Genomic DNA, 27,668 nt, shown 5'->3' on the forward strand with positions numbered 1-27,668 from the left:
TGCATTTTTAAACGAATGCCTTGCATATCCACAGTGCTTACTGTCACAGGAAGGGACCTCTGAGCATTATTAATGCACATCACTTTTCTACAGTGATCCAACCACGATGCATCTCAGTGACCCTGCAGTTATACACATATACATGTGAATTCTGAAATGATGGCAACTACTTAACTCAGCTTTTCTGCCAAAAACATGCATTTCCAAAGATTAGTTTTACTTGCACTCTTTTTTCGTTTATTGTGTTTGCATTATACTTTATATTCAGGTACCTGTAGACTAAAAGACCAACAGACCAGTTACAGAATATAGTGTACTTTTTAACTACCTCTCCACCACCCCTTCGCCCAGCCATTGTAATCATAACCTCATTTTCCATAATTTTCTTTAAGCACGTACACAGTTGTCTTATCTAAGGCTTCTCCAATGAGCAGGGCTGCCTTGTTGAAAGCATAAGCTACAATGGCTCTAAAAATAAAGCCCATAACCTAAGGTGCACACAAACGTGCCTTTGCAACATCGTTTTTTGATTCTAAGCTTTGTTTCTACAGTCATTTATGCTTGTTCCATGAGCAGGACAGTACTTATAAAACACGCTGAACTAACTATAGAAACAAAACCAAGAACGACATTACGATGCTGATGGGCTACCAGAAAAAGCCAAGAACTTATCTGGAGCAGTTTGCTTTCTTGGTTTACCAGGGATTCCAGAAGATCAGAGGGCTGCGAGGAAAGGCCTGCCACTGGCAGCCCAAAGACCATACTCTGAGTACCACTGTTCTACCACAAACAGCTCACTAGAAGACAACAATTCATCCAGAACACGGTAGTCTGACTCATCCTCAACCTCCCACACAGAACTCACATTACACTACACCTCAGAACAGCACTGGTTCCCGATACATAAACACACTCAATTCAAACTCCTCATAAACACATTTCTAGGTCCCACCTACCTGAACAGTTGCATCTTCTTCCATCAAATACCCAGACATCTCTGCTCCTACTGACACAAATGTCACACATTCTCTAAACCAGATGAGGAGGATGAGCATTTTTTTACCTTGCTCCTAAAGAATAGAACGACCTCTCACTTCATATCGGAGCCTCCTGCTCTCTTCTTGAATTCCCCAAGAAGCTGAAGACCTGGCTTTTCAATCAACCAACCTGCCATAGGCAGGCCCAGGCACGCACACACACACATGCTCAGAGCCAGAATACCCTTGCGGTGATAGTGTGCTTTAACAATATACATAATGCCCTGACAGTTTATCAGTCGGTACTGGTAACCCACCGGAATATAATCGCTTGAATCTAGAGTTTCTCCAAGCCCACGAGACTGGTGCAGAATCTTGCATCTCTACAAGTCCCTTGATTCAGATTGTTTTACTTTTAGGTGAGTCCCCAGGACGAGAGTGACCAGAAGGTCGCCAGGATGGCCCGGTGTGAACTGGTCACCCCCTGCCACCTGCGCATTATATAACTTAAGTACCTACATATGTCCTATCTTACTCCTACGCACCTATGGAGAATGGGCATACTTCCCTCATCTGCTATGAGAAGTGTCTGGGTTATATGCATCCTGCAAATCTTGTAAGGTTATAGAAAACTCCTCTTTACCGTATCGTAACTATCTAATACATACAGGTATTTAAATATACTACTAAAGCCATATCCTCTATTACCTTTTCTATAGCTCCTCACTGTTCTTCTACCATGCTGCTTCTCAATGACCTATTTTTCTCTTACCTTAAGTGAACTGTGGCTTTCATCTTACCAATTTTTTGCATCTTTTCCTCTTATGCCTCTTACCAGCCTTGAAGCTTTTATGCTATTGAACTTAAGAAAATCTGTTAAGGACCCACTATAATATTCAAGGTGGGTGGTTAAAAATCATGGTTACTGTCATCTATTTTCTAACTATGTGGATGATAGCTTATTCCCTCTTACAAATGAATAGGCACATCTGCGAGCTAGGCTGCGGATGCACACTCGCTGTGGCTGCTGCAATACTTTTTAAATGCCGATTTAAATGCTGATTTTAATAGCACATTAGTAAATTACTTTGTTCTGTGTAGTGCGCAATCTTACCTTTACTTTACTTTGCCACGCTCGTGACCCCGTTCCGCCCCGGCTCTGTGCCGTTTGCGCGGAGGGTCAGTCAGAGGAGCGTCACTTCCTGCCTGCCTGCAACACCACTTCCGCCCTGCTTCCAGGCATCGCAGGTTAGCGGTCTAGTGTTCCCTCTCATAGGTATAAAATGGCAGTATGGAGGAAGCGCAGCAGACGAGCGCAGCGGGAGCGCCGACTTCGCGCCAAAGTTGCGCACAAGCCAAGCCCGTCTGCGCCCGTCCGCGGCCGGATGGGGCTAGGGGCACGTCCTTATGCCAAATTTTTACCATACTCTGCTGAGGAGCTTACTACTCTTCAGGGCCATTGGCCGCTATCGGAGTCAGTCCGTAGCCGCATTTCCACACTAGGGCTTGCCCCCCCATCTTTGTCAACACCGGTTTCCCCGCCGGCACCATCGCCGCTGCCCCCTTCTTTGCCTGGTTCCCCCCCTCCCACTCCTTCATTATCTATTATTCTGCTCAATACCAGGTCAGCGGTTAAACACCATCATGAGCTGTTTGTCCTGCTTGATTCTGAGAAGCCCGACTTACTGCTCCTGACCGAAACCTGGTTCTGTGATTCTTCCTTACCCGCTCTTTTGGCTGCTCTCCCCCCTTCCTACGTTGCTCTACGCGCTGACCGCCCAGCGGGTAGGACAGGTGGTGGTGTGGCTTTAATTGCTCGGTCCGAATATAATTTTCAACTTCTTCCCTCCCCTCCCATCTCTTCCACTGAACACCTTGTAGTCCGTTCTCTTTCTTTTTCTCCTCCGATTACTTGTCTTCTGATGTATCGCCCACCCCAGCCTTCGCATTTGTTTTTGCCAGCATTTCAAGACCTATTGGCCACCCTGGTGGTCAACTACGCCTCTGTCCTGGTGCTAGGCGACTTTAATTACTGGCCCTCCGATCCCTTAGAGTGCACTTCTTCCAAACAATTCACTGAATCTCTCCAATCCTTGAATTTTGTCCCTCACATATCATGGTCATATACTAGACCAGGTCTGGTCTCTTAACCTTTCTGTTTCCCCCGTGTCTGTATCTCCCTGTCCCTGGTCTGACCATGCCCTCATTTCCCTTTCCCTCCTTCTCAACTCTGTCACTAAGGTTCCGCATGCCAAAAACACCTGGGCGCGGAATTGGAATCGAGTTGATCTTCCTTCACTGACCTCCCTGCTTCTGAACTCCTCTCCTAACCTCACAGGTCTATCCTCTAATTCACAAGCCACCGCTATCAACACCTGGCTTGCTGGAGGCTGCGACTCGGTCGCCCCACTACGTCGTATTTCAACTCGACGACCCAAGGACTCTAATAGGTGGTTCAGTGACGACCTAAAGAAACAAAAACTGGCCGTACGGCAAGCTGAGAGGCAGTGGAGAAGAAATTATTGCCTCTTATTAAAAAATCATTATTTCTCATTATTAACTGAGTACAAAAAAGCCATTTTAGCTGCCAAAACCCTTTATTTTTCCACAAAAATTCTGACAGCTGAAAACAAATCTAGGGAGATTTTCACTATAGTCAACGATCTAGCCTATTCGGATAGGGCTTCACCTCAACCCCCTCCTACTCAGCCCCTGTGTGACCAATTAAACTCTTATTTTCTGGATAAGATTGCAATTATCAAGGCAAATATTCCCCCTCCCTCTTCTACTTTTGTTGATCCTTCTCCCCCTACTGTCCAGTGCTGTCTTACCTCAATTCCTCCCCTTACTAAAGAAGTATTCTTAGAGATACTTCCCAAGGTCAAATCAGGCTCTCCGGCAGACATCTGTCCGGCACGAATCCTACAACAGATTTACTCTGCTTGCCCCCAGCCCCCAATTACTTTCCTTAATAGTTCTCTTACCCAGGGAGTTGTGATCCCCGCACTTAAATCAGCCACAATAGTGCCCATTTTGAAGAAGTCCGGCGCTGACCCGTCCTCCCCAGCCAACTACCGCCCCATTTCCCTACTGCCCTACTTGGGCAAGGTGCTTGAGCGCCATGTCACCGCGGTACTCAGCGCCCATGTAGAGGTAAATGGTGGCTTGGCGTCTCGTCAGGCCGGCTTCCGCCCCAGGCACTCCACCGAATCCGTCGTGGTGTCGGTCCTGGACAACCTCAGGGATGGCATGAACCAAAACAAACATCAGGCGCTGGTGCTCCTCGACCTCTCCGCCGCTTTTGACACGGTGGACCATACCATCTTGCTTTCACGTGTCAGAGCGGCGGGAATCGAGGGCTCAGCCCTGGTCTGGCTATCGTCCTTCCTGAGGGACCGCACCCAGGCGGTCCGGTTGGGGGATTTCAGGACTACCCACTTCAAGTCACTTGTGGTGTTCCCCAGGGCTCCTCACTTTCCCCCTTACTCTTCAATCTATACATCTTTCCTTTAATCTTTGCACTTCAGCAGCTGGAGGTCACCGTATATAATTATGCGGACGACCTCCAGCTCATCTTCAGCCTCTCCTCTTCTCCCCACTCTGTCTCTAATTTCCAGTCTATTATGATTTTCATCAGGGACTGGATGAACCACAACCATCTCAAGTTGAACCCGGACAAAACCGAGTTGGTTCTCACAGGTGGTTCTTCCAGTCCCTGGAACTCTCTTTTTTGGCCCCCTTCTCTTGGTCCTTCCCCCACTCCTTCCTCCACAGTTAAAACCCTGGGTGTCAAAATGAATAACCAACTCACTTTACATTCACAAATCAGTTCTGTTGTTTCTTCCTGTTTTCTCATTCTTCGTACCATTCGCACTGTTTCCCGTTTTTTTTCCCCCCTGGCACTCAAACTGATCATGTCCGCTCTGGTGATTTCGCGGCTGGATTACGCCAATGCCCTGTACAACGGCATCCCAGCGTACAGCCTGTGGAAGCTCCAGATGGTTCAGAACCAAGCGGCACGATTGGTGTATGGTCTCTCACGTTCTCATCATTCAACACCCCTCCTCAAGGAGCTCCATTGGATCCCTGTTAAGGAACGTTTCCTTTTCAAAACCGGCTGTATGGTTTTTCAGGCTCGCCAGGGTTCTGCTCCCGCTTTCATTTCTTCCTTGATCAACGAATATGTTCCTGCCAGAGAGCTTCGTTCATCGTCCAAATCTCTTCTGCAAATCCCACGTTACAAACGTAAAAAGTGGGGAGGGGCCAATTTCTCAACTCTGGCTCCTACCTTTTGGAACTCCCTCCCCGACCACTTTCGATTTGCTTCACATTATTCCTCTTTCCGTAAAGACCTCAAAACTTTTTTGTTTAAACAGGCCTTTTCTTTGTAAATTTGCCCCATCTTTATTTCTCTGCGCCAGCCATCCACGGCCCCGCTTTGCTAAACCTTGTCTCCATAGCGCCAAGAAACCGCAGGGTGAACGCTGCGCTTTACAAATGTTTTAAATTCAAATTCAAATTCATCTGTTCTGGATCACTTGCTAACAACAGGGCAGCTAGACCTCTGTGGAGGACACTGTGATTTAACAAATTAAGGGCAGGGGCCATCTAGAGTTGTCCTTATCCTAACTTCGCACCGCCACAGGCTGCTTCAAGAATTACTTGTTTTTGTACCAGTTAACGTTTGAACACCAACAGTCAAAGTATTTAGTTTATAGCGAGTGTACACTTGGTTGAATTTGATTTACTGAAGTATTAATATGGATCGCAGCTTATGGTTTTTTGTAGCCTTGTGAAAATCCCATGTTGGTATGAAACACAAGAAGAAACAAGATTAAGCAAAATTTAAAACAAAACTCAAAGATGGGAAAAACTATTGCTGTCTGCATGTATACTTAATTTTACAGTTTGTACAGACGAAGTGTGCTTTGTAATATTGGACAGGTGTGATAACCCACTGTTACTATATGAGGCACTCTGATAACTAAGCCTTGGCAACAGGGTCCTGTGTAGGTTAAGTGCCACAAAGGAAAGAAATGAATCCCAGATGATCCACTGAACATATTAGTATCCTGTACTTTGTTTGAGTGCATTGTTATATACCACTGTTGCCATCCTTGCTTTCATAAAATCAAAGTTTTCTGGAATCTGCAAATGTACACTCAATAGTCTATACCATACTGTTTTTCAGACAAAAATTAAACACCATGAATCTAATGAGCGAGCACTAGGATTTGTGGCACAGACTTCATTCTGGTGCCATTGGACAGACAACGTACAACCCTCAATTGTCTCTTATTCCCCTGACTAATGTACAGTGCTCCAACTAGGTGTAGATACATAATCCATATTTGAAAATCACAAACATATCACCCCTTAAGGTTTTTAGGCGCTGGGGGCTATCGGGGAGATTAAGTGAGCTATTGCCCAGAGTCACCTGATGCGGAGCTGAGCAGTCGCCGGGGATCGAACTGTGATCCCCGGGCTCTGGAGTCAGCCGCTCTGGCCACTTTGCCACACCTCTGCATGCAACATACATACAGCTCTGAAGAACATATGTGGCTTTGCTAAGCTCTCCAATATTTGCTGTAGAGCCACCCCAGATTTGGAATATGCTACATGAGAGTGTTCCAGGTCTTGGCGGCGAGGTAGGAGAAGGATCTGCCGCCGGCGGTGGTTTTCCGGATGCGAGGAACTGTGGCGAGGGCGAGGTTGGCTGAGCGGAGGCTTCGGGTGGGGGTGTGGAAGCTGAGTCGGTTGTTGAGGTATGTAGGTCCGGTGTGGTGTAGGGCTTTGTGTGCGTGGATGAGGAGTTTGAAGGTGATCCTCTTGTTGATGGGGAGCCAGTGTAGGCCTCTCAGGTGGGGGTGAGTCAGGGGACGTTGAGGATCAGTCGTGCCGAGGCGTTCTGCATTCGTTGTAGTCGTTTCAGGAGCTTGGTTGTTGTTCCCGTAGGCGAGTCTGCTGGTGACGGGGGCCTGGGCGACGGTTTTTCTCGGGTCGGGAGGGATCCATTTGAAGATCCTGTGGAGCATGCGGAGGGTGTTGAAGCAGGACGCGGAGACGGTGTTGACTTGCCTGGTCATGGAGAGGGTGGAGTCAATGATGACCCCAGGTTGCGTGCGTGGTCTGTGGGTTCCGGGGCTGTGCCTAGGGATGTGGACCACCAAGAGTCGTCCCAGGCTGATGGGGTGGGTCCGAGAATGAGGAACTCCGTCTTGTCTGAGTTCAGCTTCAGTCTGCTGTCCTTCATCCAGCCTTCATTCCTCTGTGGAGGTTGGCTTTGGCGGTGTGGGGGTCTTCTGTGAGGGATATGATCAGCTGGGTGTCGTCGGCGTAGGAGATGATGTTGAGGTTATGTTGTTGTGCGACGTGGGCGAGCGGTGCCATGTAGATATTGAACAGCGTTGGGCTGAGAGAGGATCCCTGTGGGACGCCGCAGATGATCTTGGTGGATTTCGAGCGGAAGGGTGAGAGGCAGACGCTTTGGGTTCTGCCGGAGAGGAAGGATGTGGTCCAGGCCAGGGCCTTCTCTTGAATTCCGGCGTCATGGAGGCGTGCTGATAGGGTGCGGTGGCAGACTGTGTCCAAGGCTGCTGATAGGTCCAGGAGGATGAGGGCGGCCGTTTCTCCTTTGAAGATCAGGATCCTGATGTCGTCAGTGGCGGCCATGAGGGCGGTCTTGGTCCTGTGGTTGCTGCGAAAACCGGATTGGGAAGGGTCCAGGATGTTGTTGTCTTCGAGGTAGCGGGTTAGCTGTTTGTTGACAATCTTCTCTGTTACTTTTGCCGGGAACGGGTGCAGAGCCGGACGTTTTTGAGGTCCTTGGGGTCCGCCTTGGGCTTCTTCAAAAGGGCGTTGATCTCGGCGTGCTTCCAGCTTTCCGGGAAGGATGCTGTCTCGAAGGAACTGTTGATTGTTTTTCGGAGGTGGGGCGCGATGGTTGTGCTGGCTTTGGTGAAGATGTGGTGAGGGCAGGGGTCAGATGGGGATCCGGAGTGGATGGAGTTCATGGTTTTGATGGTGTCTTCGTCGCTGACGTTGGACCAGGCGGTCAGGCGGCTGGTACGGGTAGTGGTCGCAGGAGTGGTGGACTCTGTGGTGGGTGCGGGGGTATCGGAGTTGAAGCTGTCGTGGAAGTCGGTGATCTTGCGGTGAAAGAAGGTGGCCAGGGAGTTGCACAAGTCTTGTGTGGTGGGATGTCGTTGGTGTTGGAGCTGGGGTTGGAGAGTTCTTTCACGATGTTGGAGAGCTCTTTGGTGTTGTGTGCGTTGTTGTCTAAGCGTTCCTTGAAGGTAGTCCTCTTGGCGGCCCTGATGAGTTGGTGGTGTCTGCGGGTGGCGCTCTTGTGGGCTGTGTGGCTGTCAGGTGTTCGGTCGTGGAGCCATTTCTTCTCCAGCTTCCGACAGGTGTGCTTGGAGATCCGGAGGTCTTCGGTGAACCAGGCGGCTTTCTTGTTGGTGTGGTTGGTTGTGGAGGTCTTAAGAGGGACGAGGGTGATGGCGCAGTCGTTGATCCACTGTTTGAGGTTGGTCGCGGCGGTGTCTGGGTCGGTGGGGTCGGCGGGTGGACTCAGGGCGAGTGGGGTAGTCAGTTGGTCCTTGGTGACATTGCCCCAGCAGCGGCGTGGCAGCTGTTGGGTGCGGTGGTGTGTGGTGGGTTTCCTGAAGGTGAAGTGGACGCATCTGTGGTTTGTCCAGTGGGGTTCGGTGGTGTGGCTGAAGGAGACGTGGGGGCTTGTGGAGAAGATGGGGTCCAGCGCGTGTCCAGCGGCATGGGTGGGTGTCGTCACGGGCTGTTTGAGTCTGAGGTTTGTGAGGTTGTCGATCAGGGCGGTGGAGTTGGCGTCGTTGTTGTTCTCGAGGTGGAAGTTCAGGTCCCTGAGGAGGATGTAGTCCGTGGAGGCGAGGGCTTGGGTGCTGACGAGGTCGGCAATGGTGTCGCTGAACTGTGGTCGTGGTCCGGGAGGTCTGTAGACGAGTGTTCCTCTGAGGGTGGTGTTGGGGTCGGTGTGGATCTGGAAGTGCATGTGCTCGGCGGTGGTGAGGGTGTTGTCGGTGTTGGTTGAGATTCTGATGGAGTCTTTGTGGATGATGGCGATTCCCCCTCCCACTCCGTCAGGAAGGCGATGTCGGGGGCGGTGGAGGCTAGGAGGTCCCAGGGTTCGATGGCGTGCTTGCAAGCGGAACAGGTGTTGAGGAGGATGCAGCGGAGGTGGTTGGGTTCTCTGGTTGGTGGTTTGGTGGGCTGGATGCTGGTGAATATGCAGTTCTGACAGGCGAAGGGCCCTTGGGTGTGCTTCGGGGTGGCTCGGTAGCAGGGGTGGTCTCGTTCGGTGTTGAGTGTGTGGAGGGTGCTGGAGTCGTAGTGCAGTCTGGCGTTGCGGGGGGCACGGGGTCCAGGGGTTCTGACGCTGGGCGCGGTCCAGGCGCGGACGGGCGCAGACGGGCTTGCCTTTGGCACGCCCGCTGCGCGGCCGCCGTGCGGCCTCCATAAGAGGCGAAGTGGGAGGGAGGAGCAGCTGGGAGGCGGGAGCGGGGTTGCCAATGGGCGAGGGCAGGGGAAACAGAAGGAAAAAGGGGGCGGGCCGCGGTGGAGCAGCAGCGGGGAGCGGGGGGGCACAGAGGGCAGGGGCGCAAGGAGCGCCTGAGAATACAATGCAACAAAAACAATGTACAATAAACGGTTCACGGCAAGTACAGAGGGGGAAAAACACAGTATACCGGATACCAGGGGCGAGCCCTCGGCAGCGGTGGAGCAGAGGGCAGAGACTCAGGCAGTCACGAGCAGCCGTGCGGCGTAGGGGGTGACCTGGGGTCAGGTCACACTCACCTTCGCCGCGCGGCCTCCATAAGAGGCCAGGTGGGAGGGAGGAGCAGATGGGAGGTGGGAGCGGGGCGGCCAATGGGCGAGGGCAGGGGAAACAGAAGGAAAAAGGGGGCTGAGCTGCGGGGGAGCAGCGGCTGGAAGCAAGGAGCGGGGTGGCACAGAGGGTAGGGGCGCAAGGAGCGCCTGAGAATACAGTGCAACAAAAACAAATTACAATAAACGGTTCACAGCAAGTACAGAGGGGGAAAAACACAGTATACCGGATACCAGGGGCGAGCCCTCGGCAGCGTGGAGCAGAGGGCAGAGACTCAGGCAGTCACGAGCAGCCGTGCGGCGTGGGGGGTGACCTGGGGTGGGCTGGAGAGGTCAAATGCTCTTTCAATTTGGCCATGACTCGTAGAATTTTTCACTTAACTTAGTCAGTTCAAACGGTGGCAGAGTATAGATGGCATCGCCGACAACTCCACCAGTGCACCCCAAGTTACTTAGGGGTGAACTCAGAGCTCTCTCCTAAAGCAGTTTCCCAAATGACTCCAGAAATGTCTCTGGTTGTCCTCATTGACCACAGAAGGAGTTTAGCCTCTCTCACTAAGACCAGGTTTTGCTCCAAGTCCTCAATCACTCTTTCTTCCCTGCTTGTTGGGTCAAATACCTCAGATGGGAATCCCCATCGGTGTAAAGAAGCAGCCTATTCCTCATTCTTGGAGGCTCGTCTGCTTTGTGGGTCAAACTTGCCAGATCCATCAACTTCCTTTCTCCTGAGTTGACCATTCAGCTCATGCTGTGGCAAGCCTCCAATATATCACTGTTGTCTTTCACACCAAACACCACTTACTGTAGTATTTGGTGTGAGTTTTCTCACATCACCTTCTTGCACTTGCTGCAACTCTGGAACACTGAAGGCATTTTTTACATATTCCAAGAAGCAAAAGTAAAACAAAAATGAAAAAAGCCAAATAGAATTTGAACTGTTGGATGCAGACTGTTATTATGCTCCAATGTCCCAACACGTAGGTGCTGAAAATGGAACTTAAGAGTCAGAGCGAGTGGCACCTCTTTTGTACTAGCATGTTATTATAGGTATTGGTGTTGCACGATACTCAAGTGATGCCCTCTGGTTTCCTGCCCGCTTGTCAAAATTGAGGCTTCAATATTGTAAATAAAGAGTTTGCTGAAGGGATATCATCTCTTAGCAGATCTTCGCAGAACACCCCAAGGATGAAATTATTATTTTTGGCTTTTGCATTGTGCATGTAAAGATGTAAGTGTATAGAAGTATGTGGATGTAGAGAGAATCTATACAGATATGATCCTACAGATATGATCCTACAGAAATGTGAACATAAGTGTTTAAAAATGCGAAACGAGATGCAACATACCACTTCTTCTGTAACAACTAGCCACCATCAGCTGCCATTTCACCTGGGTGGGTCTGAAAAAAAAAACAGCACCATTATAATACAATAAGTCGAATATGAATAACAAAAAAATATGTATAGACAAATAATATAATGAAGAAATCAACATTTGTAGAAATCAAAACACATGGTAGGGTCAAACGGAGGAATCTAGGACAATCTGAAAATATTTTAAAAGGATTCTTTGTGGTTATAATCCTGTAATCTTGAGCAAATTAGTTTTTATCACACACATTATGAATTGCATTACCCGTGTCCCATTACATACGTAGAGCGGAGAAAGAAAAAAGTAAAAGTACCACACAACTGAGGCTAAAAGCAAAGGTACTTTGGTAAAAATATTTTTGGTATGTTTTTGCTTTTTTATATGCACTTGTTATTCTTTTTTGTTTGGTTACCTTTCAATTGCACAGCTCCCCCAATGCAACTGAAGACGCTGTAGTCAAGTGAAGAATAAACAACTGCAGTGGGTGTGGCTGGGACGCTGAGCAAGGAAGCAGAAACACAAATAAGCTCCAGCCTACCAGCATCCTTATCGCACTGTCCACCCATGTCTGCCGTAACTGCAGGGAACACGTGAGAGCTGGATGCACCATAGGAATCACCATAATCAACGCACTGCTGTATGGGCGGCCTGCGTTAACTTTGGTAGACAGCACTTGAATCCTGCCATTTGGAGCCCAAAGCCCCCTGGGTCTTTCTTCTCACTGTCTACACCTCTCAGGGGTACCATGTTCCTACAGTTTGGTTTACTCCAACTCAACAAAGCGACTGCATTCTGCCTTTACCCCCCCCCCCCCCCACCCCCCCTATCTGCAATTGGTGTGGGTATTTGTGATATTGCCAACACAACAATATGATAGACTGAGTGCTGAAACCTTTCAACCACTCGCCCTCAGTCACAGATCTGGGTTGAATCCATCGCTCTTTTGCTCATTTCGCCACCCCAGCTTTGACACAGCCATTTGCAAATCAGTCTTGACCCTGATCCTCATGGGAACAGTCAAGCCCGAACTGCCAAGCCAGGTCCTACCTGGAAACAAGCATCCTGGGGTCAGTTTCGGGGTATCACCCTTCATCAGCCAGGCTAGCCTGAATCCAGTGGCACAGTGAGCAGGGTCTTTGTACTATTGTCACTGGATGTGCAGGTGGGGACCACTTGTCCCTCTTTGGACCTGTTGACACCACCCATGGTTGGGGGGGGGGGGGGTCAATGGGCCCTGGCCAACCATGCATGTCGGTTCTTCCGGCTGGCACTGCCCAATGACACATGTTGGATTTCATGTTGTTTTCCTGCTCGCCACTTATCCCCTTTTCCCGATCTTTGGGTATTAGATCAGGTTATGGCTCTGGGTCCCTTGCTGCACTGGTCTACATGAACCTCTGGCCCTATCAGGCCTGGTGCCTTGGACTCTTCTTCCACAATGAGAAGGCCCCGATGTGAGTAGTAGAAGCAAGGAAGAGCTCCAGGGGCCTAATCCGGAGTAGCCCTGTGGGAGAGCCAGCACTACACTTCTGAGTCACATGTTGGATGCTTGGGGCTGGTAAGTAGACTTTACTGAAGTCACCCACCCCAGCAGCATCTAACTCCATGTACAACTGGCCATTCTGCAGCTGCGCCCAATGTGGGGCATTACCAGGCCAGAGGAGGCTTTTTATGGGCCACACTGTGCTATTGTGAATTGTTTCTACTAGTTATGTAGGTGGTGGTGTGGATGGGTGGTTGCACTAGTTCTGGTACTCCACTGGATTGTAATTGAACATGGTTTATTTTGAAAGTCGTTGTTTGATTATTAACATTACTATGGGAGGGGTACAGGCATTGCAAGTTTGGGGAAGATCTAGACCTACACTGGGGATGTGTGGTTAGAGGCTTTTTGAAGTAACTATTCACTTATATTTCTTTTAGAACAGTCACTGTTCATATTACAGATAACATGGATCCTCATCAGATGACTCATAAGAAAGGATATTTGAATATCAGTACAGAAAGGGTATGGTCTGATTTGCTAAACTAAAAGAGGTTGGTGGTTAAATCTCTGATACAATCAAGTGTTAATTCGGGGTTGATACAAGAAACACACTTAGCCAGGAAGCAGTGTCACTTTATTGGGAGGGAAAATACCATCACTTGCTTCAAGCAGGTTACATCTGCGATTCTAGGGTGGGTGGCAATACTACTGCGAAAGGCAGCAGGTGTATTGTACACAACACCTGATCAAACCCACAAGGGTCTTATGCAGCGGACTTTTGTTACTGAAATGGTGGGCATGACACTCTGATCTCAGTATACTTGCCTGTTTAGTTTCAGAAGCCAGTTCTGGAGAGGCTTTGATCACTGCAGAGTCAGACGTCGGAAGGGAATCAGATACAGGGGAAGGGGTGGATTTCAGTATCACATTGAATGATGAGAGGTAAGATGGACGTCCCTAAGGGAACCCTCTGGCTTCTGGAAAGTCAATTAGATTGACTAGCTTTGGAGCCACAATGAGACTTATGAAAGTTTGGTGTAGGAAACGAAACTTTCGCTTGAACAACAACTTTCCTACTCAGGAGCCAGTGCTCCTATCTGATGCCCGACAACTTTATTCCCACTGCTCTATGACCGAATTATAGAACCACTAGCTTGCTAGATCCCTGGAGACCTCTCGAGTAGTTACTTATAATAGTCTGATAATTTGAATGACTATATCATGCTATTTGTGTATAATATATCGGGATCCCCGTTGGACCCGGCTCTTACTGCTGTATCAATGAAAGGGAAAATGCAATTTACCCAGTTAAAGAAACCATTGTTAGATCCTGCAATATTAGAAAATGACAGCCTAATATCTCTATTTCCAGGCATTAGTAAAATACTTGAAAAATGTGTTAATAGCCACCTCTCATAATTTTTAGAGAATCATAAGATATCGCACCCCACTCAAACAGGATTCCATCCTGGAAGCAGTTAGAAAAAAGCACTTTCAGCTGTTATGGAAGTGGTGGAAAAAAATCTTTGATCAAGCCAGATCGGCCACAGTCATATTACTAGATCTTAGCGCAACCTTTGAAACTGAGTCTCACCAAATTCTAGTACGTAGCCTAGAAGAGGTTGGAATTACGAGCCCAGCCCTGAAATGGCTTGCCTCCTTTCTGAACGATAGAAGCTTCCAAGTTTATGAGGAACCTTTTTATTCAAAATCCTACCCTCTAAAGTGTTTGGGTCCTCAGGTGAACCTCGCTAAGTTTGACGCTATTTAATCTGTATGTTCACCTGCTGGTAAAGATTTAATGCGCACATGGGTTTACAATGGTGTCACATGCCCAAACACGTAGATTGCTTACCCTGGATGCAGCGGCAGTCTCTAATCAGTAAATATTTGCTTAAAGGATGTAGTAGAATGGATGTCACCAAGCTGCCTAAAATTACATCGTGACAAAATTGAAGTGCTAATAGTTGGTAACACCCTTCTAGCTGGAACGATTCATGCTGACTTAACTCTTTAGGAGATCTTCCAATTCCTAAATCACCAATACAAAGTTTGTGGATTTGGATTGACAGTAAGCTTTCCCTGGAGGTCCAGGCCAGGAAGCTAGCTGCAAGCTGCTTTGGTCTATTTAGGACACTTAGGAAACTGCTGGATTTGCTATCCAACTCAACATGGAGAGTGGTGGTGCAAGGATTAGTGTTATAATGATTGGACTGTGGTATCTCACTTAACCTTGGGAGTCCTCAATTTGTTATCAAAAGACTACAAGTGATACAAAATGCAGCAGCTCGGATACTGCTGAACTTTCCTAGCCATCATAATGTTTCTAGTGCACTAGCCTCTTAACATTGATTGCCTGTATTCAGGAGGGTACAGTTCAAAGCTATTTGTATATCCCATTGGGCTTTGCACAACAAGGGCCCCCAGCTCTACGAGCACTTGGTCGATCCTTGTATTCCAAGAATATCGTTACGAGCCGCTGCTTTAAGGCTATTACAAATCCCTAAGATCAAGAAAGCAAGGAGTGGAGGATGATCTTTTGGCTACTTGGCTCCTAAATAATGGAATGTGCTACCTTTAGTTTCAGGGGCGGTTTCTCAGTAAGGGCGCTGGGGCTCTGGCCTCTTTACTTTCACCCCTCCTCCTCTCCCCAGGGTCATCCATTGACAAGTTTTAAACCATACCTTTAAATCTGCTTTAAAAATGTTTTTTTTTATGTAAAGACATCTTTCTTGAGGCCTGTGATTACTCTCACAATCAACTCTGTCCATCACCACCCCTTGTTGTTAAATACTCTCACAATCAGACACTGCCAGCGAGTCAGCGAGCTGATGCATTCAGTAAACCTGCTGCCTGTGGGTGGGTCCATAGGCTGCAATATTAGCCGGGCTGATGAGCTCAAAGCCCTGAGGCTTGTGAGGTCATCAGCTCGGCAAAGACATAGTCTTAATGACCAATCTCGACCCACTGATGACGTGGGGATGAAATTTCCCCAGGGCGTTTCTAGCCTGAAGCCCTGATTCACGCCAGTCAGGGAGTGGAGAGGAGGGTCATCCCACCTTTTCTCAACTCGTGACAGGGGGGTGGGTTCCGTCCTGTGAGGAGTTGGGAAAGGGTGCAGCCTGGTGGCAAGCTGAAAAATCGAGTCTGCGCAGTTTATTACACACTGCGTAGACTCAAGTTGTCTTACTGCGCCTCCAATAATTCCAGGACAGTGTGAGCGCCATTCTTTTGAGCTCCAGTTCCTGTGTCTGCAGGGTCGTGTCGATGTCACCTAAAAGGTTTCCTGAGCAGTGATAGTCCCGAACGTTCGAAGACAGCAAGAGAAATAAGTAAGCAAAAAAAAATGCCTAGCAGGTATTGCTGCAGGCACTTGCTCGTTGCATTCTCTGTAATTCAGTAAAAAGAATCACGGAAACAAACCATAATCCTCCGGCAGCCTTTATTTATTTTATTTTTTATTTTTATTTTTATATAGCGCGGACTTTACCCGAAGCTGTCGAGGCGCTTCAGAACAGGAACAGTACTAATACATGAGGAGAAGATTACAAGTGAACAAATTACAAAAACAAACGTTAAGTTACATGAGGCAAAAGTGACAATTGTGAGCAAACAAAATACACGAGCTAGCAAAAGGTACATTACAGGAGGAAAAAGTGACATGTGTACAGGTTACAAAAGCGTACAGAGTACAAGTAGAGGTATAATACTGCAATAAATGGCAGACACTCAAACCTAAGAACAAACGTTACGTAGGCAATGGTGGCACTTGTGCAAGTATCTAAAGCAAACAAAATATAAGAGGTAGCAAACAGTGTTATAAGAGAAAAGTGGTGTGTGCATGTTACAAAAGAGTACCAAACACAGGTAGAAGGATAATACTGCAAAACATGGCAATCACTCAAACCACAAGAACACACTAGGAGGGCACTTCCAAAGTCATGGAGAATAGAATTTTCTATAATGGAAGGTCTTCCTCCAGATAATAGAGAGGGCGTGAATTAAATTTGGAGGTGTCTTTGAAGGAGGAGAACTTTGAGGTCAGTTTTGAAGGCCTGGGAGGAGGTGATGGTCCGGAGCTGAGGCGGACGTGAGTTCCAGATTCTCACCACGTTGCCTGAAAAGGATTGGGCCATCGATCTTTCCTACTTGAAAGTGGGAGGTTCAAGCAGTAAATTTTCTGCATTACGTGAAGGTCTAGAGCCTCTAGAGAGTTTCAGCTTATTCGCCAGGTAGCGAGGAGAGGAGTGCAAGGCTTTGTGGGTGATACAGGCAGTCTTGTAGATAGATCTTGCCTCGATGGGAAGCCAGCGGAGGGTGGATAACATGGGTGTGATGTGGTCGCTTCTTTTGGCCCCATAAATGAAATGAGCTGCTGAATGGAGAACAGATTTAAGGGCGGACAGGTGAGATTTGGGGAGGCCAGTAAGAAGAGAATTGCAGTAGTCCAGTCTGGAGAGGACCAGCGATTGGACCAGGGTTATAAGGTCTTGCTCCGGAAAGAAGCGACAAATTCCCCAAAGAAGGCACGGTTGGTATTGAGCAGACTTTGCAATGGAATTGATGCGGGAGCTTAGATTTAGTTTTTTGTCGAATATGACACCAAGGTATTTTGCGCTGTCGACAATGAGGGGTTTATTGTTCAGTAGATTCATCTGATCCATCCATGATTGAACCGGGGGAGGAGAAAGTGAGGAGGAGAGGAGGAGAAATTCAGTTTTGGAGGGATTCAGAATCAGATGATGAGTTGACATTCAGTTTTGAATGTAGTCGATAGTAGAGCTTAGGATGGAGAGATCGTGAGTGGAGGCAACCTTGAGGTAGATTTGAGTGTCACCTGCATAGAGATGATAGTGGATCCCGGATTTACTTAGGAGATTTCCCAGTGGTTCTAAATAGAGATTGAACAATGTGGGTGCAAGTATAGAACCTGGACCTACCGCCAAAGGAGATGAAAGACTGTTCGCTATTTTGATCATTTGGGATCTATCAGAGAGGAAGGAAGCAAACCATTTAAGCACAGTGCCCTCCATGCCCAATCTCTGTTGAAGAGTGTTGAGGAGACTGCTGTGACTGACAGTGTCAAAGGCTGCAGAAAGGTCAAGGAGAATTAGAAGACAAGACCTCCCCGAATAGAGTATCCGCAGGGGGTCATCAATCACTTGCAGCAGGGCTGTGTCAGTGCTGCAGTTTTGGATGAAGCTGGACTGAAAATTGTCAAGAAGATCATTGTCCTTGATATGACGAGAGAGTTGTTTCGCTACACATCTTTCTGTGATCTTTGCAAGAAAGGGTAGGTTAGTGATGCGGCGGTGGTTGGTGAGGTCATTCGCATCAGCAGTGGGTTTTTTAAGCAGAGGGGTGACCTGCCCAGTTTTGAAGGAGACAGGAAGGGAGCCTTGATAGAGGGAGAGGTTGACCAGAGTGGTCCAATAGGAAAGAGAATGGGTATAGAAGTCAGTGGCAATGGCACTAGGGATGGGGTCAAGAGAATGGTTGGAGGGCTTTGTTTCGAGGATGCAATTGAGGAGGGCATCTTCAGAGATGGGGTCAAAGTTCTGCCAAATGGCTAAGGATTTGCGCTCCTCTGGAGGGGTAGGATGAACAACCTGATCCACAAGTGATTTCACTTTTTCGTTAACAAATATAGCGAAATCCGCTGCTTTCTTTGTAGAATCTTCCAACTTGAAGGTTGGGGGAGAGCAGTTAGTATTCTTGATGAGATCAAATAGTTTTTTGGGTCTATTTTTGGCTGAGTCAAGGAGGGCTCTGAAGTGCGAAGCTTTCTCAAGGAAGATGTGCTTGTGGTACTTGGATCTCGCTGAACGAAGCGTGGCCAAATTATCGGTGGAGGGCGCTTGCCTCCATTGTTTCTCCAAGAATCTTAGGTGATTCCTTTCTTCATAGAGGAATTTGTTGAACCAAGGTGCTGAGGAAGTGGGCCTTTTCTTTTTGCTTTGGAGTGGAGCTACGTTATTGATTTCGACTGCAAGGACTGTGAGGCATTGGGAGGTGAGATCGTCAATATCTAGGTTCGGGTCTAGCCTTGGAAGTGATAGCAAAGCTGATTCACTGAGGGAACCGACGTCAATATTTTTAGTGTCACGGAACCAGGAGGTAGCCCTCTTAGGTTGGCCAAGATTTATAGAGTGTGATAGGTGAAGAGAGAATGGGATGAGGAGGTGGTCAGACCAGTCTACATGAATAGGGGTATCGATAGAAAGCATGCTTGCTTTAGAAATTACAAGGTCCAGGATTGAGTCCTTAGAGTGTGTTGATTCTGTGCAGTGTTGGATAAGATCGTTTGCAGAGAGGAAGGTGGCCAGCAAATTCGCAGAAGAGTCTTGCCGTAAACCCCAGTGGAGATTGAAGGCACCCATGAAGGTCTGATTGTCACTTTGCGATTATTGGTCGCTGATGAAGTCAGTGAGTTCCTCCATAAAGGAAGGGCCACTACAAGGCGGGCGGTAAATGGCATGGAATCTGAGCGGTGGTGTAATTGAAGCTCAAGAGATAGGCATTCAAAAGTGGGGAAGGAGCTGATAGGAAAAGCCTTAAGTTGAAGGGAGTTTCTAAAGATGACTGCAACACCTCCCCCAACTTTGTCAATTCTGTCATTCCTAAATATAGAATAGCCTGTGTATAATAGGAGATCAAACATAGAGTGAGAGGTATCGTTGAACCAGCTCTCTGTTAGGAAGAGCATGTCAATATTGTGAAGGGTGATGGTATCAGAGATTTCAAGTTTGTGTTTTATTGCAGATCTGCAGTTGTGGAGCAGACAGCGCAGCTCTGTCAAGACAGCTTTGGTGATGGGGGCACTTGGGCTATGAAGGGTGATAGGGATATTGTACTTATACGGGGTGCTTGGGGGGTTTAGGTGGATGCTTAGTTCTGACAGAGAAGATGGTCGGAATAGTGTAGATAGTAGGGTTACTAGGAGATGCAAGTTGAAGAAGGGTGACGTTCAAGGGCTTGTGTGAGTTAACGATTTTTGCAGACGACAGGTTATGCTTGGCTATAAGGAGGTGGGTGGCCGAGGTGCATCTCGTGGGAAGGTGAGAGTTTTCCAAAGATGTTGAGGTGAATGGAAAAGTGGAAATCTTGGAGCTTAAACGTGAAATGGTAGCTACAAGCTGGGAGGTGGAGGTGATAAAAGAGCCTAGCTTATTTTCCAGAGAGTGTAGGGCAGAGCACGGAAGGTTGGGTGGCTCGATGGAAACAGGAGAGGGTGAAATTGGTGGTGGAGGGAAGAGAGAGGTGGGGGGACAGGAGGAGAGTTGGGGTATAGGGTTCATAGGTGGGGAGAGGTGGAGGTTGAGAGCGGGAGTTGGTGTATCAGAGGTGAAGGGAGAGTTGTCTTTGTTGGCGTTGCAAGAAGGAAAGGAATTGAGGACATATTTACGGGAAGATGGGTGCGGATCAAGACGGTGGGGTAGAAGGAGAGGGGAGGACTGTGTGGAGTTATAGGAATGTAGGAGGTTTGGGAGGAAAAGAGGGGAGGTGGTTGGAGAGGTCCTGTCAGCTAGGAGAGGTGGCTGTGAGGGAACGGGCATCTGGCAGAGTGAGGGGGTTAGGAGAAAGGGAAGTTGAAGAAAGGAAATGGTTCTGCTGGGCCAGAGGGAGGGAAATGGAAAGGGTTACCAGGGGGGAGAAGGGGTAGCACAGCAATGGGGTTGTGAAGAAATCGGGGTAAATAGCGAGGAGAGGGTAGAGAAGATGGGGAGAGGGAGGAATAAGGGGAGCGTAAGGAAAGTTAACTGGGGGAGAAGGTTGGAGGAGAGGTGGACTAAAAAGGGGGGTGGCAGGTAGGAATAGGGGGGAAGTGATGAGATTGGAGTACCGGGACGGTGCAGATTGGACGAGGAGCGTATTAGCTAGAGGTAAGGCTGAAGTGATGAAGGGGGGGCATACTATGGGGGGGAGGAACGGGAGTGGAGGGCACAGGGGAGGGGGAGGGGAGAGGGCCGACCTCTGCTTCTCTGGGGTGCAGCCTATTGGAGTGTAGGGGGGTTAGGGGAGGAGAAAGGGAGTAATGGGTGGAGCTAGATGAAGAGTCAGGGGATAACCCGGTCGCAGAGGAGGGGAGTAGGGAGGGGCCTTTGTTAAACCAGAGTCTGAAGTGTACTGCGCAAGTTACTTGCTCTGATTTATTATACCGGAGTCCGTCCTGAGTTGCTTGCTATAAACAAAGTATTATTTCATTTTATCTCTGTGAAAGGAGATGATCTGAGCTCATGGGCTGCGAAGTGCAAACCCCCCACTCCCTCTCACTAACAGACGAGGCACTGGATCCAAGGGGTAGGAAGGAGGGCAGTTGGGAGAGGGGAATCCTGCACTGAAACATCACTGCTGTAAATCAGCTCACAGCGTAGTTGTTGGGCCATGGCCAGTCTCACAGACAGCTCGCTGTTTATAAGTCTGCCAGGCCTAGCAGTAATTGTGTGTGCAAGTTTGCAGTGACCTTCATAGAAATGTTTGGACATTGGCACTGATAGAAGCCCGCCAGTTAATATTGTGATGCGTGCCCTTATGGCTGTCTGTAAAACCTATGGCTTCATTTACAAATGTTTGTGCAAACTGTATTGAAATAAATACAATCTGGCTCACTGTTTCAAAACTTTCTTGTAAAGAACATCAGCAGAAATCCTGGTGGTAAATTAGGTTTTCTCGTTAGGATCAACTACTTTAGCTCAGGTCACCAATTTAAGCCCTACCAGTTTCAAAGTTCACTGGCCGCCTCTGTTTACTTTTAAGAGTGAAAAACGATGATTAAGCTTTAGAAAATAGTTGAAGACTGCACTATTCACCTAAAGGCTGATGATTCTGAGACTTGTAGTGCTGGGAGGCCCGTTGGGTAGCCACTGAGATCTAGAAATGTGAAGAACAGAATAAAAGGGAATATACTTGTTATGTTATGTTAAATTAATTTTATACAGCGCACAGCTACCCAACAAGGGTTTCCCAGCGCTAGACCTGACAGAGGACAGAGGTAGAGGAAAAGAAAGATGCAGTAAGATAAATTATTGGTTAAATAACCAGGTTATTAAAATTTTACAAAAATTCATATATGAAGTTTCATTACAAATTGCAGTGGGAAGAGAATTCCATATTGATGGACCAAGGCAGGCAAATGAACGACCTCCCATTCTTTTCAATTTCGTTCTGGGCACCGAATATTTTCCCTGCATGGCTGAACGAAGCGAACGAGAGGGCTGGTAAGAGTAAACTAAAGTTTGCAAATATTTAGGAGCAGAGCCGGCTTTGACTTTATGCATATAACTCATGGCCTTAAACTTTACACAGCTTTTAACTTTAAGCCAATGAAGACTGCGCAAGGCACTGGAAGTGGCTGAGGTTTTTGCGCGCTGGCAGAGCAGCCTGGCAGCAGAGTTCTGTACCATCTGCAGTTTCCGTGTAACATCCTTATTTGATCCCAAATAAAGGATGTTTCCATAGTCCATTCTAGATGTCACAAGTGCCTGGACTACGGTTTTCTGAGTAGAAACCGGAAGCATCCAAATAATTTTTTTCAACCATTTTAAGATGGTGAAACAGGTGGCTGACACCTTTACTGCCTGTTGCTTCATGGAGAGTTTGTCGTCAATAAGAACTCCCTGATTGCGAACATACTCAGAGGGTTGCGAAGATCACCCATTTCACACGGTCAATGCTGGGGACCCCAAAGGTCTTTATTTTTACCCAGAATGAGGACCTCCGTTTTTTCGCCATTTAATTTAAGAAGATTGGCTTGCATCCAAGATGCAATGTTCCTCAGACCAGTCTGAAGAACGGAGGATCCAGACATCTTTTCTGTGGAAAAGAAAAAAATTATCTGGGTATCATCATCATAAGAGAAAAGGCCCAGCCCCGCCTCCCCTGATATTGTCGCCAGAGGTTTAACATATAGGTTGAACAGAAGAGGACTTAAGATGGAGCCCTGGAGTACCCCATAAAAAGAGGAATGGGTTTTAGAAGTGGTTCTGACTGAAAAAACTTGAAAAGTCCTTTTGACTAAAAAAGATGAAAGCCAGCCAAGTGCAGAGTCAATAATGCCAATAGATTGCAAAGAATCAATTAACACAGTATGGGACACCGTGTCAAATGCAGCGCTCAGGTCGAGCAGTATGAGAGCTACGGTTTCCCTAGAATCTAGTGGCTGCTGTATCATTTCTGATACTCCAAGCAAAGTTGTCTCGGTGGAATAGCCCGCTCTAAAGCCGGACTGAGAGGAATGTAAAAAGTTTGTAGATTCAACAAATTGAGATAGTTGCTGGTTAACATGCTTTTCAAGAATTTTTGAGTAGGTGGGAAGCAAAGAAATAGGCCTAAAGTTGGATACTTCTTAACACTATAGACTGTTATATAATACAAGACATTCAGGAAATAGTTAGGACTACACTATTAATTGAGCTAAGACAATTCTTAACAATTTTAATTGCAGGACCAAACAGCTGCCAGCCATTTTGGATTGAAACTAGGAGCTTTAAGCATCTCAGAAGTTAAGTTTGTCACTGTAAAGTCTGTTTTATTGGGTAAAACCTCCCAAGGTTCTTACTCAGTTCAATTCAGTTTAGAAAATTGTCAAAAGATCCTATTGTCATCAGAAGGGTCTAGCTCCCCTGCATACATGTATTACACTCCATACACTGGCCTATGTGCTTCAGAATACTACATTTAGGATCACCAGTGACAGCAATGCAGTAGCGTTTAATGTTCAAGAAACCCAGGCTGACACACAAGGGTATTATGTGGTTGCCCTGGTCAATTAACCAGTTGAAATTAAATGGAGATAAGACGGAGATTCTCCTTCTGGGCAGGCAACCAGAGCTTTGGAACTCTTTACATTGGCCTGCCCAGATGGGAAATCTCCCGACACCAGTGCCGCAGGCTAGAAATCTGGGGATAATCCTGGACAACTCTCTGTCCATGAAACAGCAAGTCAACAAAGTAGTGAGCATCTGCTTTACCATCTTGAGATGGCTCAGGAAGATCCTGTGGATGCTGCCTAGCCCTATGCAGAAAACGGTGGTCAACGCCTTAATTACATCTCGGCTTGACTACGGGAACATCCTGTATCTAGGTGCAAATAAAGCAGTCACAAAAAGACTGCAGCTTGTACAAAATGCGGCTGCTCGTCTTCTTTGTGGCATACCTAAAAACAGCAGCGTGTCCCCTTACCTGCGTGAACTGCACTGGTTGAGGGTGGAGAATCGCATTAAGTTTAAAGCATTAAACTACATGTTTAAAATCAAAGCAGGTACCGCTCCTAAATATTTGCAGGCACTCGCTTCCCCCTACATCCCTAATAGGAATTTACGATCAAAAGCAGCTGAAAAATTCTGTGTCCCCAGATTTAAGCTGGCCAGGATGGGAGGCAAATCCTTTGCCTACCTGGGTCCCGTCATTTGGAATACACTCCCAATTCAAATACGCAAAGAGCAAAACCCTCTCAGGTTTCGAAAGGAGATAAAAACCTGGTTGTTTAACCAGTAATCTGATCACTTATGCTGGCTACACTTTCTACCAGGCTGTATGTTAGGCGCCGGGAAACCCTTTTTGGGTAGCTGTTGCGCCATATAAGTTGATAAAATAAATAAATAAATAAAATTGCCCAGGACATCGCATCACCACCACCGCCCTTGGGGACTGTTGACAGAGTACACCCCTGGAAACATCCACCTTTCCCCCCAGGTACTGTATGTGAGCCAATGGACCCAAAAAGTCCTTGAAAGTCGAGTCACGTGCTCGCCTTCAGTGGAGATCCTTAACCCACGCTGGTTCTAAGAGACCTGTGGTGCACCTTCATCTAGGCACTAGTTTTAAATACTGTTTTGGCCACGACAGAAGTCTGCAGGGACTTGGAGCCTTCCATGTTTTGAACTGTTGATCGTGAGTGTTGCCAAAGCACTGTATTTACCTGTATACTTTGAATGCTTTTAACTTCAAACGTGTACATCAGATTTTTTATAGTTTTGGTCTTGCTTTGTTGATAATATACTAAGCTATTTTTTACAAACCTGTGAGGAGTCTTTTTGTTTACACAGTTGTCTCTTTTGATAAGCCGATTCAGAAAAGGGGGTGGTGATGAACAGAGTGTCTGAATTAAGCAGACCACTCTTACCCAGTCTAAAGATCAGGGCTTGATCCATCACCGTTATTTATCTCACTGCCCCATCCCAGCTCAGAACCTGGCTATATGCAAATCAGTCTGTCCCTGGCCCAGTGCATCATGGGAACAGGGCAGACTAAACTACCAAGCCAATTCTTCACCAGAAAGGAGACAAGCTACCGGGGACCGGTTTCTGGCATTTCAGCCGTCTTCGGCCCGGCTTGCTTGAATCCTGATGGAGCAGTGAGAAAGGGACTCATGTCTGAGTATACCCTGCCACACCTATAGTGGCCAAAAACGATTCAGAAAAGGGGGTGGTGATGAACAGAGTGTCTGAATTAAGCAGACCACTCTTACCCAGTCCAAAGATCAGGGCTTGATCCATCACCGTTATTTATCTCACTGCCCCATCCCAGCTCAGAACCTGGCTATATGCAAATCAGTTTGTCCCTGGCCCAGTGCATCATGGGAACAGGGCAGACTAAACTACCAAGCCAATTCTTCACCAGAAAGGAGACAAGCTACCGGGGACCGGTTTCTGGCATTTCAGCCGTCTTCGGCCCGGCTTGCTTGAATCCTGATGGAGCAGTGAGAAAGAGACTCATGTCTGAGTATACCCTGCCACACCTATAGTGGCCAAAAACGATTCAGAAAAGGGGTGGTGATGAACAGAGTGTCTGAATTAAGCAGACCACTCTTACCCAGTCCAAAGATCAGGGCTTGATCCATCACCGTTATTTATCTCACTGCCCCATCCCAGCTCAGAACCTGGCTATATGCAAATCAGTCTGTCCCTGGCCCAGTGCATCATGGGAACAGGGCAGACTAAACTACCAAGCCAATTCTTCACCAGAAAGGAGACAAGCTACCGGGGACCGGTTTCTGGCATTTCAGCCGTCTTCGGCCCGGCTTGCTTGAATCCTGATGGAGCAGTGAGAAAGGGACTCATGTCTGAGTATACCCTGCCACACCTACAGTGGCCAAAAACGATTCAGAAAAGGGGGTGGTGATGAACAGAGTGTCTGAATTAAGCAGACCACTCTTACCCAGTCCAAAGATCAGGGCTTGATCCATCACCGTTATTTATCTCACTGCCCCATCCCAGCTCAGAACCTGGCTATATGCAAATCAGTCTGTCCCTGGCCCAGTGCATCATGGGAACAGGGCAGACTAAACTACCAAGCCAATTCTTCACCAGAAAGGAGACAAGCTACCGGGGACCGGTTTCTGGCATTTCAGCCGTCTTCCCATGATGCACAGGGTCAGACTAATTTGCATATAGCCAAGTTCTGAGCTGGGATGGTGCAGTGAGCTAAAAAACGGTGATGGATCAAGCCCTGATCTTTGGACTGGGTAAGAGTGGCCTGCTTAATTCAGACACTCTGTTCATCACCACCCCCTTTTCTGAATCATTTTTGTCCACCATAAGCGTGGAAGGGTATACTCAGATGTGAGTCCCTAGCTCATTGCACCATCAGGTTCAAGCAAGCTGGGCCGAAGACGGCTGAAATGCCAGAAACCGGTCCCCAGTAGCTTGTTTCCTTCCCAGTATAAGAATTGGCTTGGTAGTTTGGTCTGCCCTGTTCCCATGATGCACAGGGTCAGACTAATTTGCATAAAGCCAAGTTCTGAGCTGGGATGGTGCAGTGAGCTAAAAAACGGTGATAGATCAAGCCCTGATCTTTGGACTGGGTAAGAGTGGTCTGCTTAATTCAGACACTCTGTTCATCACCACCCCCTTTTCTGAATCATCTCTTTTGATAAGCCTGCCTGCTCTGTTCCAAGCTACCAGAGGGTGAGCACAGGTTATGTCAGGTGTGTGTCTAGCGTACCCTGACTGGAGTGGTGGGTTCGGTCTATCCTGAGTGTACACCTTAGCCAACCAGAAACCTCATTTCTAACAGGAGTGAAGTTGCCGTTCTACAGCTTTCACTACTTTCTCCCTCTTAAAGACAGTAATCATAGTTTCTGTTCATCAAACTACTGACTTGGAGTTGTCTAAATGTTTTATGACCGCTCAATGCATTTTGTGTAAAGAAGGAGAGGCTGGATCTGTCTAAAGGTTTGCTGCAGTACTGGGGCCAGGTCAGTTGTTTTGAGTATGGGTTTGACCACTATGTTTTTTTTTATAATGCTGTAGGAACTGCTCACCTTCTGAAGAAAGTACAATGATTGTGCAGATTGTAATATTTTAGATTGTCTTCATTTGTACTTACATTATATGCAAAACTGACATTGCAAATAAAGAAAAACAATAATGTTCATTAAAGCTACCCATAAGTCCACACTGTGCTTGTTGCTTTGTGGTTAAAAACATACAAGCAGCGGGTATAATGGCGGTCTCTTCTCAGTAGTGCCTTGGAGTTGTCCATTAGTCTTACGATTTACGAAAGATATGCGGGTAACTGTCGGTGCTAACGGGCCACGTCTGTTACATATGTGTTGTAAGAACAGCTGAACATTTCAACTATTAGAAAATGCATTCTCTGGTTTAGTACTACAGGTTGGATAAGGGAAACTTGTATTAAACGGCGGGTAAATACGTTTGTCTTTCAGGGGTAATATAATATGTTATAAATGTATCCTTAAAACAGGCAAAAGAAAAATCAACTGTATATTGTTAAACAGCGCTAGTCAGCGACTGAAGTAGAACATATAAAGGGCATACATATAACAGTTTAAACAAAGTACATTTCTATATAAGTACGTATCCATTCACACCATTAGAGTAGAAATGGGCCATTACATTCAACAGTTACTAAACCCCGCCCCATTACGGACCCCGCCCCCTCCCCCATTGTCAGAAGAGGGATATTCACATAAACACCATATATACGCAATACCTGAGATTACTCAAAGG

At 47.3% G+C, this 27,668-nt stretch overlaps 1 protein-coding gene across 2 annotated transcripts in view; it reads right to left on the reverse strand.

Annotated features, from left to right (window-relative positions):
- Nucleotides 1-27,668, reverse strand: part of IFT88 (intraflagellar transport 88) — a 536,518-nt gene that overhangs the window by 133,863 nt on the left and 374,987 nt on the right. For both annotated transcript variants that reach the window (XM_086935210.1, XM_086935211.1), the window contains exon 21: nucleotides 11,186-11,238. In XM_086935210.1, the coding sequence (XP_086791336.1) occupies nucleotides 11,186-11,238 (53 nt within the window). The remainder of the gene's footprint in view (nucleotides 1-11,185; nucleotides 11,239-27,668) is intronic.

Source organism: Lissotriton vulgaris, chromosome 8 (assembly GCF_964263255.1).
Source record: "Lissotriton vulgaris chromosome 8, aLisVul1.2, whole genome shotgun sequence".
NCBI classification, from domain to species: domain Eukaryota; kingdom Metazoa; phylum Chordata; class Amphibia; order Caudata; family Salamandridae; genus Lissotriton; species Lissotriton vulgaris.